At 54.2% G+C, this 13,557-nt stretch overlaps 1 protein-coding gene across 1 annotated transcript in view; it reads left to right on the top strand.

Annotated features, from left to right (window-relative positions):
- Nucleotides 1-11,432, top strand: part of NXN (nucleoredoxin) — a 161,109-nt gene extending 149,677 nt beyond the window's left edge. The window contains exons 6-8 of the mRNA XM_058705409.1: nucleotides 5,086-5,265; nucleotides 6,832-6,956; nucleotides 9,829-11,432. Of these exons, the coding sequence (XP_058561392.1) occupies nucleotides 5,086-5,265; nucleotides 6,832-6,956; nucleotides 9,829-10,011 (488 nt within the window). The 3' untranslated portion in view covers nucleotides 10,012-11,432. The remainder of the gene's footprint in view (nucleotides 1-5,085; nucleotides 5,266-6,831; nucleotides 6,957-9,828) is intronic.
- Nucleotides 11,433-13,557: the final 2,125 nt, after the last annotated feature.

Below are 13,557 nucleotides of genomic sequence, written 5' to 3' on the forward strand. Positions count from 1 at the left end.
AAGATTTGTCCTTGTTGATATTTCTATCTGATTCACTTCTCTTCGGTGCTGAAAAGGGTTTCACTGTACAACTGGACCACGGTTTATGTAGCTGTTACCCTGTTTGATGGACGCTTGCTTGTGTCTGGTTTCTGTGTATTGTAGGAATGCTGCCACAAACGTCTCTGTGCCTCTGACACAGACACGTGCCCAAGTGGCTTTTGGGCTTGCTGCTGGCCAAGTGCAAGTGGGCTAGACCCGTCCTCGCACCCTCCCTTGGGATTCTAAGGGTTTTTTTTCTTTAATGTTTATTTTTGAGAGAGACAGAATGAGGAGAAGGCAGAGAGAGAGAGAGAGAGAGAGAGGATCCCAAGCAGGGATCCACACCATCAGTGCAGAGCCCAAGATGGGGCTCAAACCCACAAACTCTGAGATCATGACCTGAGCCAAAACCAAGGGTTGGCCGTTTAACCAACTAAGCCGCCCAGGTGCCCTGGGATTCTCTGAGTTTTACCACCCAGACCAGCTGCCTTCTCCCTTCCATAGTTCTCCAGGCAAGGGCGGGTTTGGGGGAGCCAGCAGGGAGTGCAGAGGGAGCTGTTGAAGGGAACCCGTAATTGATAAGGCCAAGGCGTTAGCCTGAGTTTGTTGCCCTGCCCGACTGCCCTCCGGTTTTTCTTTGGTTTTTATTTTAAGCTAATACACATTTATCATAACACCATCTAAGAAAACTCGAGTCTATATTGCTCTCACCCGCATTCCTGCCTTACTACACAATTGTTTTTACTGTTCCGACTCCCTTTTGGTCTCTGTCCACACGCACACATACTTATATGTAGCTGTAATCATACACACAGGACTGGGTATTCTCTACTTTCTATTTAATGACATGTTACAGTTTCCATCCTGCTCTAGTCCCCATGATGACCACTGTCGTGATCACCTATTTTGCCATGCCCTGTACCCTCACCTGTTCTCCTGCCTAAGGCTCTGCTTTTCCGTCCATTTCTCTTCCAGCTCCCAGCAATCTTTGCATGATGACTGCCAGCCCCCTCGGGTCATGTTGCCATCTAGAAGCAGAGACAGAAGGTCATTGGGGTTACAGTCCTGCCTAGCTTCTCTCCCACTGCCCGGGCCCCCTCTGCCGCCTCCTTCAAAACCCCCTTTTTGCTCAGCAGAAAAGCAGCCAAACTAAATGTGGGACAGGCTCAGTACACATGTCTTTGAGATTGTTTTAAATATTCACAGAAAAGCTCCTCCCAGGAGGAAACCGTTTGGAGCAGGCCTTCCCGCCTTGGTCTTTGTTCTGTAGGTTTTGAGAGAGACTGTGCAGGGGGTTCTGGGGCACTGTTCGTGGTCCAGCCCAGTTCCCCAGGGCAGGGGGCTTGAGGCAGAAGCTCTCTCTAGGAGCACTGGTGTTTGTTCCTCACCCAAAGGTTACGCTTGGCCTGGTGCAAGTAAACGAACACCAACCCCATGTGTGGTAGACGTCACACGGTTCCTAGGATGCTCGCTGCAGCGTGGACATTGTCTCTGTTTTCTGTTTCTTTAGTTAGCCTCCTCCGGCCAGCACAAGGTTTCTGTGTATCTCACGAGAGCAAGGCACCAGTCTTTTCTGTACCTGTGCCTTCTCATGAGCCACATAATCAACCTAGGATGACCACAAATCATAATAACGAGGGGCGCCTGGGTGGCTCAGTCAGTTAAGCGTCCGACTCTTGACTTCGGCTCGGGTCACGATCTCACGGTAGATGAGTTGGTGCCCCACATTGGGCTCTGTGCTGGCAGTGCGGAGCCTGCTTGGGATTCTCTCCCTCTTTCTGTCTCTGTCTCTGTCTCTCTCCCTCTTGCTCTCTATGTCTCTCTCTCAAAATAAATTAAAAACTAAACTTAAAAAATTACTTAAAAAATAATGAACTTATTTATAAGAGGGGCTAATACTTCTGGAGTACTCATCGTAAAACGCTTTCAGCATCTTATACTTGTCATCTTGTTTGTTGCTCCCGACACCCACTGAGATAGGAGACTGTCTCTACCCCCTGTGGCGGCCATGGAAATGAGGCTCCAAGAAGTGAAGTGGGTGGCCTGGATCTGCCTTGGAATTCTCACCGTACTTTCCCCCCAGCCACTCCAGCGCCCCCAGCTGGGGAACCAGAAGCTCAGGCAGAGATGACGCGTGCTCCCTTTGCATTTCCTTCGGAGAAGCCCCTCACTGGTGCCGCCAAAGTTATTTCGCACAAAGGCATCGATTAGAAATGTTCCATTCCGGGGCGCCTGGGTGGCGCAGTTGGTTAAGCGTCCGACTTCAGCCAGGTCACGATCTCGCGGTCCGTGAGTTCGAGCCCCGCGTCGGGCTCTGGGCTGATGGCTCGGAGCCTGGAGCCTGTTTCCGATTCTGTGTCTCCCTCTCTCTCTGCCCCTCCCCCGTTCATGCTCTGTCTCTCTCTGTCCCAAAAATAAATAAAAAAAAAAATGTTGAAAAAAAAAAAAAAAAAGAAATGTTCCATTCCCTTTCAGTTTCCCGTTAGGGGCTTTGCCCTATTTTCTCCTTCTAAGTCTCTGCTTCCGGGAACCCGTTTCAGGGGCGCCGGGAATGTATGCTGTGGGGGAGGAAAGGGAAGAGATGATTTGCGGTCTCAGCCTCCTTCCCTGTGGCCTTGAGGAGGAAGAGGAGGGCGGCTGCTGGTGCAGAAAACTGGATGCCGGGGGCCTTCCCTTGCCTACCCGCGAGAGCCCCTGCTGGCAGTGGCCAGTTAGAAAAAGTAGCAGCTTTTGCAATAGGCAGACTGGAGGTCCTGTCCCAGTTTGGCCACTTGTGGCCGGATGACCTTAGGTAGGTAACTTGGCTGTCCGTGAAAAGAGGATTAATCGTGCCTCCCGCAGCCGTCTATTATGGGGAGGAAGTGGAGTAGCATGGGCCATGCTAGTGCTGAGCAGATGTGCTAAGACAGCTCTCCCATTCTTCCTGCGGGTCACCCCTGGAGGGGAGCACACACACTTAAGGCTCTAGGGCCGGGCATGATGGCAGAGGGGCCTGGCCCAGTGCATGTGCCAGAAAGGGGCTTCTCTGGGTTTGCAGTCTGACTGTGGGCATTTTACCAAGCTGCTTTCTGCTGATGTACGACAGTCACACACACCTGGTTACCTTAGGCTCTTAGACGTGGGCTTTGGTGTCAAAGCACAAATACGAGTGGGGACTTTGCTTTTGTGTAGCTGTAGGCAAGGGGTGGGGAGAGCCAAGGCCCAGGGGTGCTGTTCCTTGGTGGAATCAGCTGAGGACCCCTGAGCAACCAGACAGGGGCTCCATGTCCTTGCCCTGCTGGTCCCCACCAGCGAGGACTTCAGAGAGGCTACAGCCGTGGTAACACAGAAGGCCCCTTAGAGTAGTCCCTTGGAGAAACTGAGGCACCAAACCAGGAACTGGGTTTCTTTGCCTTCAGATTTTACTTTTCTTCCCTTCTCTGTCCTCTGTGGCTGTCCGTCTTCCACAGAACAACTTAGCATCCTACGTCTGGGCTACAAACAGGCTGGCTGCTGTGTCTAATATTAGCAGTGGGCAGGCCCTGGTTTAACCCAACACTCCTAATTGCCCTATGTCAGAACCACACCGACTCTGATTGAAGAACTTAGCCAAAGCATATTTGAGATGGGGCGTGGCGATGGGAGGCCCCCATCGTGGCCCCCAGCCCCTTCAGGCTGCTGACTCAGGCCCAGCCCAATCCTCGGGGCTGGGGAACCCAGGCCCCTGGAGGCTAACATGCAGGTGTGAGGATGGGGCTGGAAACGCCCGTAGGCTCTGCGTGACTCCCAACTCAGGAGGCCTGGACAGCTGATAGTGTCCTGAAAGCCCCCAGGAGCCCTGGCTGCATGCATTTGTGTGTGGTGCGGTGGGAACGGCAGTTCTCCGGAGCCCATTTCTCTCTGGACTTGTTCTCCAGCATGCCAAGCTACTTCTAATAGGTGTGAACATCATGGACTCATTTAAGTCCTTTTGAAGACAGGCCCACCACTGCATGCCTGCTGCGCCAGCAGCCGCGCCGGGTAACAAAACACTAGGACCACATTCCGGGTCCCTCGCTGTCCCCACCCTCCCCCACAGAGAAGCAAAATGTCAGTGGAGCAAATTACTCACTGAATGCTTTGGAATCTATAAATATTAAATTGCTACGGCTCTCGCTGGCCCATAGAAAATTAAAAAGCTCTGGTCAGCTCCAGAGGAGAGGTGGCTGGCTAGGAGGGGGTGAGGGGAGTGGCTGCCAGTAGTGGAGAGACAAGTGTCTCCAAAAGGGCTATGGGCTGCGGTTGGTAGGGGGTATCCTGGCTGGAGGAGAGGCAGCAGGGAACAGGGTACGCAGAGCAAGGAGGTGGAAATCCCAAATGCGAGTGTAACCCAGGATGGGTTTTTTTCCTGGTTTTTCACTTGAGGCTTTATGGGCAGGGGGGTGGGGCGTGCTGTTTGTGGAGGAGAGTTCTGTGTTGCATTTCTTACTCCAGCCCAGGACTCTAAAGTGGGGGTGGCAGCATTGCCGTCAGCATGCTCCCTCTAGGGACTGTCCCCCTCAGAACCTCCCCAGGCAGCAGGGCTGGAGATGGAGGTGGGGCCCCTGGCTCACTAGCAGCCGGCTGTCCCCTGTTCTGCTGTGGCCCCTGCCCCAGGCTCCTCCCCTCCTCCAGCCTCTGTGCTCACACTGGTGGGACTGCCAGCCTGTGTGTGGACTCCCCTTGCCTGGGTTGATTTGTGCTGGCCTATGTGGGCAGCAAGTACGCTGTGTGGGGGTGTGTTTTCACACCCTGCAGGTGGCAGGGGCGTCTCCTGCTTCTCTGGGATCTCTTTAGGATTTAGTTGAGTGCTTCTAAGTGCCAAGACCCTGTGCTGAGTTCCTTAAGTGCATGACCTCGCTGATCTTTACAAAGATGGGAAGGAGGGTGCCGCGGTCCATTTACCACATTGCAGTGGAGGACACTGAAGCCAGGGGGTGAAGTGAGTTGCCCGGTTTCTTGGACAAGTTGCGGGCAGACCCGAGGGAGTCCCATGGCTGGTCAGTGGCTGAGCCTGGATTCTGTCCCAGCACTTCTGGACTCTCAAGTGAGCTCTCTCCCTCACAGGCATCCCCACCCTCATTGTGCTGGACCCACAGGGGGAAGTGATCACTCGGCAGGGGCGCGTGGAGGTGCTGAACGATGAGGACTGCAGGGAGTTCCCGTGGCACCCCAAACCTGTGCTGGAGCTCTCCGACTCCAATGCCGTGCAGCTCAACGAGGGCCCCTGCCTCGTCCTTTTTGTAGGTATGAAGCCCCAGCAGGAGCCCCAGGGTGGGCTGGACAAGACAGACCTCACGTGGGGGGTGTCCATCCTGCAGCTTCTTTCCATCCTGAACAATGCCAACAATGCTGAGCCTGGGCCTTTGTCTCTCCCGGCAGCCTTGCTTTTGACCCCAATGATTTATTCATGGCTCTGCCCCTGCAGGAGGGGCTTTGAGAGCTGCCGCTGTGCTTTCCTTCCTCGACTGCCAGCTGGGAAGAATAGGTCAGGCTGGAGCCCGGCCCCCCTCCAACAGACCCATTGTTGGGAGGAGGCAGGGCTGCGTGCACAGCAGCTGCAGGGGCTGGGCCCCCTTGGGCCGAAGCCCCCCACCCCAGCCTCAGGGCCTTGTCTCTGCGTACCCCCCTCAGTGTCTTCTCTGCTCAGTGGGTGACTGCTCTGGGGGCCAGGGGAACACCAGAACATCCACTCCAGGCTCCCTGCAGCCCTGTGGGATGACCCTGGTTCCTTTTGCAAACAGAGCAACTGCTGGCCAAGGGCCACCTCACCCTCTGCCTTGGGCTGTGTTGCTCAGCTCCAACTCCCCAAATAATCTGGGGTATGAGGGTCATGGCTGAGATGCCACTGGGGGGGCATATCCTACCCTGTGCTCTGGAAGTCTGGTATGGGAGCCAATCAGCAGACTCAAGGGGATTCTTAAACAAACTGACTTGTAAGCTGGCCCCTGTGCTTGAAGAACAGAGGCCTCCTGGGGAATCACTGTCCTTGGGGCTTTCCCGCCTACTGCCTGCTCCCACACCCACATCCTGGGGCCTCTGGGACACAGTTCTGAATTTAGGGACAGTTGCGGCTCACTGGCCATCTGAGAAGATATGAGAAGGTTCCAGAGAGATAAAGCGAGTTCCCAGCGTCACAGAGCTGATGAGATGTAGATCTAGAATAAGTCCTGCCAAGTCTTCAGGCTGAGGGCCCCTTGCGCAATGTGGCATTTCTAGGTGCAAATCCTGCTACCTGTCTCTCCTTCCCGCTTTGTCCCTAGGGGTGTTGTTCTTGCTCTTGCTCTGGGCTACAGGCTCCATCAGGAGTGAGCCCCAGGGCCCCTGTGTGTGGCTGCTCCCAAGCTGCTCTTTCCCTGGAGGCAAGAGGTGACTAAAGGGGACTCCGGACACCTGGGCAGGCCCCCTCCCACACAGGCACTCCATCCTCTCCCAGAAGAGTCCGGCTAGCCCTGAAGCTGGCATTCCACGGCCTCAGGGGCACCCCACTGCCACCATCAGTCCTGCCATTTTTGATAGGAGGTCAGATCTGAGGTCATGCTGTGATTCTGTGATTGAGAGAAGAGCTACAAGGACCTCATATCCTGGCTCAGGGGAAGTTCAGCACGCAGTGGTGCGAATGTGCTGCAAGCACACCCTCGTGCACCCAGGAGGGGAGGCCTGTGTCCCAGGGGACGTTTTGTTTCCATTCAGGGGCTTCCCCGGATGGGCATTTCGGGCCCAGGGCCCAGGACCCAGCTCCCTCAGGGGACACCACTCCATCTGTTTGTTCCACAAACTAGTGCTTCTCGTGTCTCTCTTTCTCCATTACAGATTCTGAGGATGATGGGGAGTCTGAGGCAGCCAAGCAACTGATCCAGCCAATAGCCGAGAAGATCATTGCCAAGTACAAAGCCAAAGAGGAGGAGGCGCCACTTCTGTTCTTTGTCGCGGGGGAGGTGAGTGCACTGGGGCCTGGGCCGCGGGCTGCTCGGCTGGCCAACTCTTAGAACATGAGCGATGCGACCCTAGGGGATGTTCGAAGGGGCCCCGGGATCTGGGGTGAGGAGCCCACAGACAACCGTGGCATGAAAAGGTGTCATCCAGCATGGTCCCTGCTGCACCTTCCTCCCTTTCGTTGTTGCTTGGCAGCCTCAGAGCAGCAGGAGGCCCTCCGGGGACAGCGCTGCCTCTGGCAGTCTACTACCCAGGCCGCTAGCACGAGTGGCAGCCACAAAGATTGTGATCAGTACTTAGTCCCTCCGCCCTGACCTGCAAAGTGGGCTCTCCCCCATTGCAGGCATCCTGACTGGGGGCCTCGACTCGGATCTGTTCCCCAGCCAGCCCGGGGAGGGTGCTCAGGTGGGAAACTGCTGCTGTCCTAGGCTCTTTTCGCCCAAGACCTGTCCCTTGAAGGCCTCCAGCTGGGATGGGCTGAGCGGAGGACTTTACACAGCGTGAGAAGGCCTCAGCCGGGTGCCTGCCCACCCTGGTGCTTGAGCCTCCATCCTGCAGATGGGGGAAATCCCTGCAAGATGGCCGTAGTCCCCGCCCCCAGGAAGCCAGTCCACGCATGCTCCGCCACCTCCCCCTCCCCCCCCTCCTCCCCCCCCCCCCCCCAACCCCAGGCGCCGGCCGGAAGCTATTGACAGACACACTTTTTGAAGCCCCCTGCCCTCCTGCCACCCATCTGCATCCCCAGTTGGTCAGAGCCCAGCGCTCGTTTCACACTGTGTTGTCTGGATCCCAGGAGAGACAATGAGGCCAGACCCCCAACCACCACCCATTCATCACCTCCTCAACAGCCACCCCTCCTAAGCCCCACTGGGTCCCTCACAGGCAGCTCAAGTCACCCCGCTCTGCCGTGGGGCGGAGGGAACAAAACAGGTTCACAGGGTCCTGCCTTGGGGCTACACGAGCCCGCTCTACACAAAGCACAAATGGAAGCTGCTCTGAATTTATTGAACTCTAACCCCTTTCAGATGGCTGAGACAGAAAAGATGGGTGCAGGACAGCAGGGGCCGAGCCAGGGGCAGGGCTGGGGCTGGGGAGCTCCAGTAACTGCTTTAGAAATGTGGCTGAAAAGGCGCATTTGCGGGTTTTCTGTGTAGCAGGCACCAAGACAAGCACCACCGGCACCATCCCACCTGCTCCTCACCTCTCTGACTGGGGATGGGGTCATTACCATCTCACAGATGAGTGAGGCTTCGAGAGCACAGACCGCTCACGCCTCGTCCCTGTGCGAGCTGCTCTTAGACCCATTTTGCAGGGGACAAGACCTGGGCTCACAAAAATGACTTCTCAAAGTCACACATTAAGTAGGTGGCACAGAGGACTGAACGTGAGGTCAGTGTGACTCCAGAGGCAGTGATGTCCCTCCTGCTGCCCACGTGGTCTGGCAGGTGGCCAGGCCCAGGCCTGGAGGGAAGGGTCTAGGACAGAGGAGGGTCTGACAGGGTCATCCACTGCTCCATCTTGCCACCTGGCCACCTCGTCCTTCCTGTGCCTTTCACCTGGGATCCTGACCTTGGCAGCTGTCTTGGTCCAGTTCTCGTCCTCATGCTCAGAAGCAAGGCTGTGTGGAAGGGGATGGTCCTGGGGTGTGGGAACATCAAGCACTGACCAAGCACCTCTGAGCCAGGACTCCAGCCCTCTCCCGCTCCTCCTGGGGCTAAGGGTGTTTATCTTGAGCCCCTCCACTCTGCCAGGTGGAGGTCATCCCTTCTGAAGCCTTAGTAGATATTGAATTCATCTCCCTGTGGTTTGCACAGAGGGAGAGGGGAGGGGACGCAGCATTGTGCTCAGCTGGCCAAGGCCTCCTAATGGGAATTCGATACACAGTATTTGTCCAGGTGTCTCCCCTCTGTCTATCATGAAGGTTGTTTATTAACCCACATGGAGGGCCTGAGTGGGGTGAACAGTGCCAGAGGTGCTGAATCCCTCATCGCCATTGCTGGAAGTGCATGCCATTTCTGGGGTAGGGAGAAAAGACGATCACTAATCATCTTCCTAAAGATTTGCCCTTTGAGAATGGAATGTTGTTTTTTGTTTTGTTTTGTTTTTGTCTCAGAAACCAGTGAGCAGTCAATCTCATACCTCCTATTCGCCAGCGTTTAAGGCCAGGAATACCCCAGGCCCTTCCTCTGCAGGGTGACTTGGGTCGGGGTGGCTGTGTAGAGTCCATTTCCTGTTCCCTACCAAATGGGGGTCGGGTGCACGAAAGGTAATCTCAAATGGTTGCTCCCTTACAGGTCTGTCTCCTATCTTTGGGTTTCTGAGTTTGCCGTTCTACTTAATAAGGCAAATTCATCTGGACAGTCACTGGGAATGTATGATAAATGCAGCCACCCATGTAAGCCTCAGGAAGTACTGCAGTAGCCCTGTCTTTTCTACTGGCTGTGCAGTTTCACCCCCAAAACCTCAGGGGTGGGGTGGGGACAGTGATCTGTTTCTGTTAAAGACGTTCCGGAGTTGAAGGTTGGCTAGGTTGGCCTCAGATATCCATAGTGGGGCCGCCAATAATTGAGAGGCAGTTGCAAAAGTAAGTGACCAGAAGACATCACATTTTTACAAAGCAGAGGGCATGTTAAAGTTGCTTTTGTGCTAATGAAGAAAGAGGACTTCTCTGGTGGTTTGGGGAGATGCAGAGAGGACTTTACAAAGCACCCTCCCCTCCCCCAGGCGGGGCAGAGTCCACTGCTCCCTGTTCTGAGAGCCCATCGTTTCCGGACAGCCGCCCGCTCTTCAGGACAATGGAGTGGCTGCGTTCTGGGGACTCTCTAGCCTCCTTCTTGAAAATGTACTGTTTTCTCTCCCTCTGGTGACTTCCAGGATGACATGACTGACTCCCTGCGAGACTACACCAACCTGCCCGAGGCGGCCCCTTTGCTCACCATTCTGGACATGTCAGCCCGGGCCAAGTACGTGATGGACGTGGAGGAGATCACCCCTGCCATTGTGGAGGCCTTTGTGAATGACTTCCTAGCAGAAAAGCTCAAACCAGAGCCCATCTAGTGGGGCTCCGGCCTCAGGAGACGTTATTTAAAACTCGGTCTTCTCCTCTTCCTCCTCCCCTTTCTTCCCTCCACCCTTGGACTTTTCCGGCGTGTCCTGAATCACACAACCCAAGTGTCCAACCTCTCTGTGGTGCCTTGTTTTCTGCATTAACTCCTCAGCTAGCACCCTAAGGTGCACATCCTCTCAGCAGCAGAAGAACCCACCATGTTTGGAGACTCGGCCTGGGATTCACGGGGCTGGCATAACCCGGCCAGAGCCAGGACTGCATCACACTCTGTCACTAGCTCTGGGAGCAGTGTTTGCCAGGCATTCTTCTGCCGAGCGAGTGTGAAGGGACGGTGCGCTGGTGCTCTGGCTCAGCCTCTGGTGTCAGCATGCACACACAGGGCCCAGGACAGCTCAGTGACACACGTACATGCAGGTGGAGCAGGGAAAGGGCCGCAGCCTTGCTCGCCTCAGGCTAGAGCTGCTGGTGAGAACATCCCTTCCTAAGTGACTTCGTCTAGTGACTCTCCCTCTTGGTGTGAGGGAAAAACACCAGCTTGGCAGTCGGTTCTTGGGCCGGGGATTTCACGATCTCAAAGGAAGCTTGTGTTCTTTTCTGGTGAGAAAGAGTAGCTATGGTAATGATTCATGTAGTAATTGCTTACTCTGAGCTCCTACCATGTGATTTTTTTCCTTACATTTTTCCTTCATCTTACCTTCTCCAAGTTTCTGCCTTCTTGTACAAACAGCCTCTACTGTCTTGGAATTTTGTTAATTCTTCCCCTTGGACATCTTCCCGAGAAGAGGCACCCAGCCCTGTGTTCTTGGAGGTGCCCCACCTCACCCAGCACAGACCTCTGACACTCGGCCCACTCTGCCGCGGTGCCTGTGACCACCTTTGGTTACCTCTGTCATCCCTCTTTTCTTTTCAAAGCAGAACTAAAAAGAGACAAGAAATTACCAGAAGCCTAGCTTTCTCCCTAAGGACCTGCAGAAAGAGCTGTATCCTAGGGTGGCAGTGCGAGCAGAGGGCACGTCAACTAAAAGTACGCTTTGGATCCACTTTGCTGAGCAAGCTCAGGTAGCTTGGATCCCAGAAAACAAAAGTAACAACTGCTGTGTCCTTGGGACTTGGGGTGGGGGCTTTACCTAGGGAGTCACAGGATTTGGGCCTATCTCAACCAGGTGTTAGGGTCTTCCACGTGACGGCAGGCCTCACCCTTGTCTCCGCTGACAGCATTGTGTCAGCCAAGACCACTGATTTAGAAAACCCAGCCCCCAGTCAGCTGTTGACACCATTGCCCCTTGCTGAATTGGACTGTTGATTTGTAGTTCAGAGGTACAAGGTTAGCTGGTAATTAGACAGTTACTTGATGTCACAGCCTGAAATGCAATCACCTAGTAAGAAATAAAGCAGGCATCTCTGGACATTATCGACTTGGCCTTTCCTGTGGTTAATAACAAAAATCTTTTTGCTTGTGGTGCTGGGCCCTGGGGGGTCGGGGGTTGGGGGGGAGACACACAAGATCTTCTTGACTTTCATTGGATTCCTAGTAGCTATGTTTCAGAATTTTTCAGAGCAGAAACTAACTAACGTGGTCATCTGCCGGATCCTTCTGAGGCCAGGGAGCTCCTTTGGGTTAGTGCATCAGACATCCCTGCTGGAGCTCTGGCTGGCATCTCCCCTGGTTCCACTTGCCCTCGTGGAGGGCGGATTCTCCACTCACAGGCATTCTTGTGGACACTGGTGCTCATCCCCTCCCCATAGGGGAGCAAGTGCTCTGAAGCCTGAGGAGGCCGGTTGCAGAAACAAGGAATCCCACACAGGTCTCCCAGTGAAGAACGGGCAACAGTTGGAGACCCTCAACCCTAGCTCTATGCTGGGTGGAGGGGCTTCTCTGGGAACGTTGCCAGTGTCTCCTCTGGGAGTGTGGTGGGTGTGGAGACAAGGTGTTGCACCATATCAAAGTTCTCAAACTACGTTGTCTTCTAGGATGTCCAGGAAGGACAGTCCCTGGAATGGAGATCCCTCTCCAAACATGTTTCTGCCCCATCATGGCTGCATCCCAAGCCTGGCTCCTACCTGCTGCCTAGCCTGCCATGCTGCCCAGGACCCTTCGTACTTCCTGGTACTTGGTACTGGTGTGCTGGTTGAAGGCATGAGGTTTCTCATGGGATAGCTGTGTGTGTGTGCTGAGGGGCACGGCAGATGCTGGACTCCTACAGACCTTGCTCCTTGGTCCTGCACCCTGACTGGGGCAGGGCTTCCGGCCTCCCGGCAATGTGCTCACCTTGATGCCCACGTGGGTGTCGTGAGCATCTGCCTGTGCCCTCAGGTTTTTGCTTTCTCTCTTGGGCCCCAGGATGTTGCTCAGGAACTTGGTGCTGTACTTGAGGTTGTCGCCACACATGCCCCACTGCCAGGCCTGCCAGCTCTTGGGAGTGTGGTGGGTGTGGGGACAAGGTGAGGTCAACCTTACTTGGAAGATGGATTTCTTTGGACTTCTGCCTGTGTCCTATATCATGATAGCCTTGGAGGAAAAGTGGTCTCTCTTAGCAACTACTTATCTTCTGGCGCAGAAGGAACAAAGTCCAGGTAGGAGTCCCTGTAAGTCACGCGGCAGAAAAATCAGGTCATCTGTGATTCTTCTGTGACCTGTACGGGGCTGACAGAACTACTTGCCACTAAGGTCAATTGGATCCTTGGCACCAGAATTCCCCTTTAGAGTGGGTGTGTAGGTTAAGGTCACTGGGAAGGTTTACTAAAAAAAGCTTTAGGTTTATATAGTGGCAGCTTTGAGGAGAAATGGTGGTGGAGGACCACTTCCCAGTGCCAGTAAAAACCCATTTCAGTAGCATGAGATCTTAAAGGTTCTTGATGCAAAGTGGGTGGCTTCTTAAGCAGCTCCAAAATACCTTAATTCTTGTCACTAATTGGAAGCAGGTTAAAACCCCAGCTGTGATATATTCAATGGCTTTCATCAGCAGCAAGGGAAACCAGGCCCCAGTAGGTTGAGGCAGGAAGGTGGCTGTAAAAATGCCACCCTGGGGTTCCAGATTCTGTGCTCACCACAATGACTTCCAGATCGGACTCTACTCGTGTTCACGACAGATGAGATTTTTTACCTGTCCCCAACAATAAAGATCTGGTTAAGAAAAAGGGTATGTGTTTGGAATCGGGATGTACGGTGGGCAGCGGTAAATGCCAGAGGGCAACTGAAGTTCCTTTCCAGAAGCTTCCCCCCATCTCCAAGTATGTCCTCCAATTCAATGGCTCTCACTTATCCAAGCACAGGGAGCCAGAACTGTTTTGGCATCAGCCAAACTTCAAGTGGTAATTTTCAGCCAGACTTTGTTTTTGCCTCTTGCCTAATTAAAGACACTAAAAAGCTGTTCTCTCCGCCTGCTGCCTTGTTCCAGGGTAGCAAACGGAGTTCTGCAATGATCTAGACATAGAACACGGTCCAAGAATAGATCAGCAGAACCTAATAAGGTGTCACAGTGTCCGCTCAGGGAGAACACCACACGTGTGCGCACGCATGTAGACTTAGAATCGTA

Source organism: Neofelis nebulosa, chromosome 16 (genome assembly GCF_028018385.1).
Source record: "Neofelis nebulosa isolate mNeoNeb1 chromosome 16, mNeoNeb1.pri, whole genome shotgun sequence".
In the NCBI taxonomy this organism is placed as follows: domain Eukaryota; kingdom Metazoa; phylum Chordata; class Mammalia; order Carnivora; family Felidae; genus Neofelis; species Neofelis nebulosa.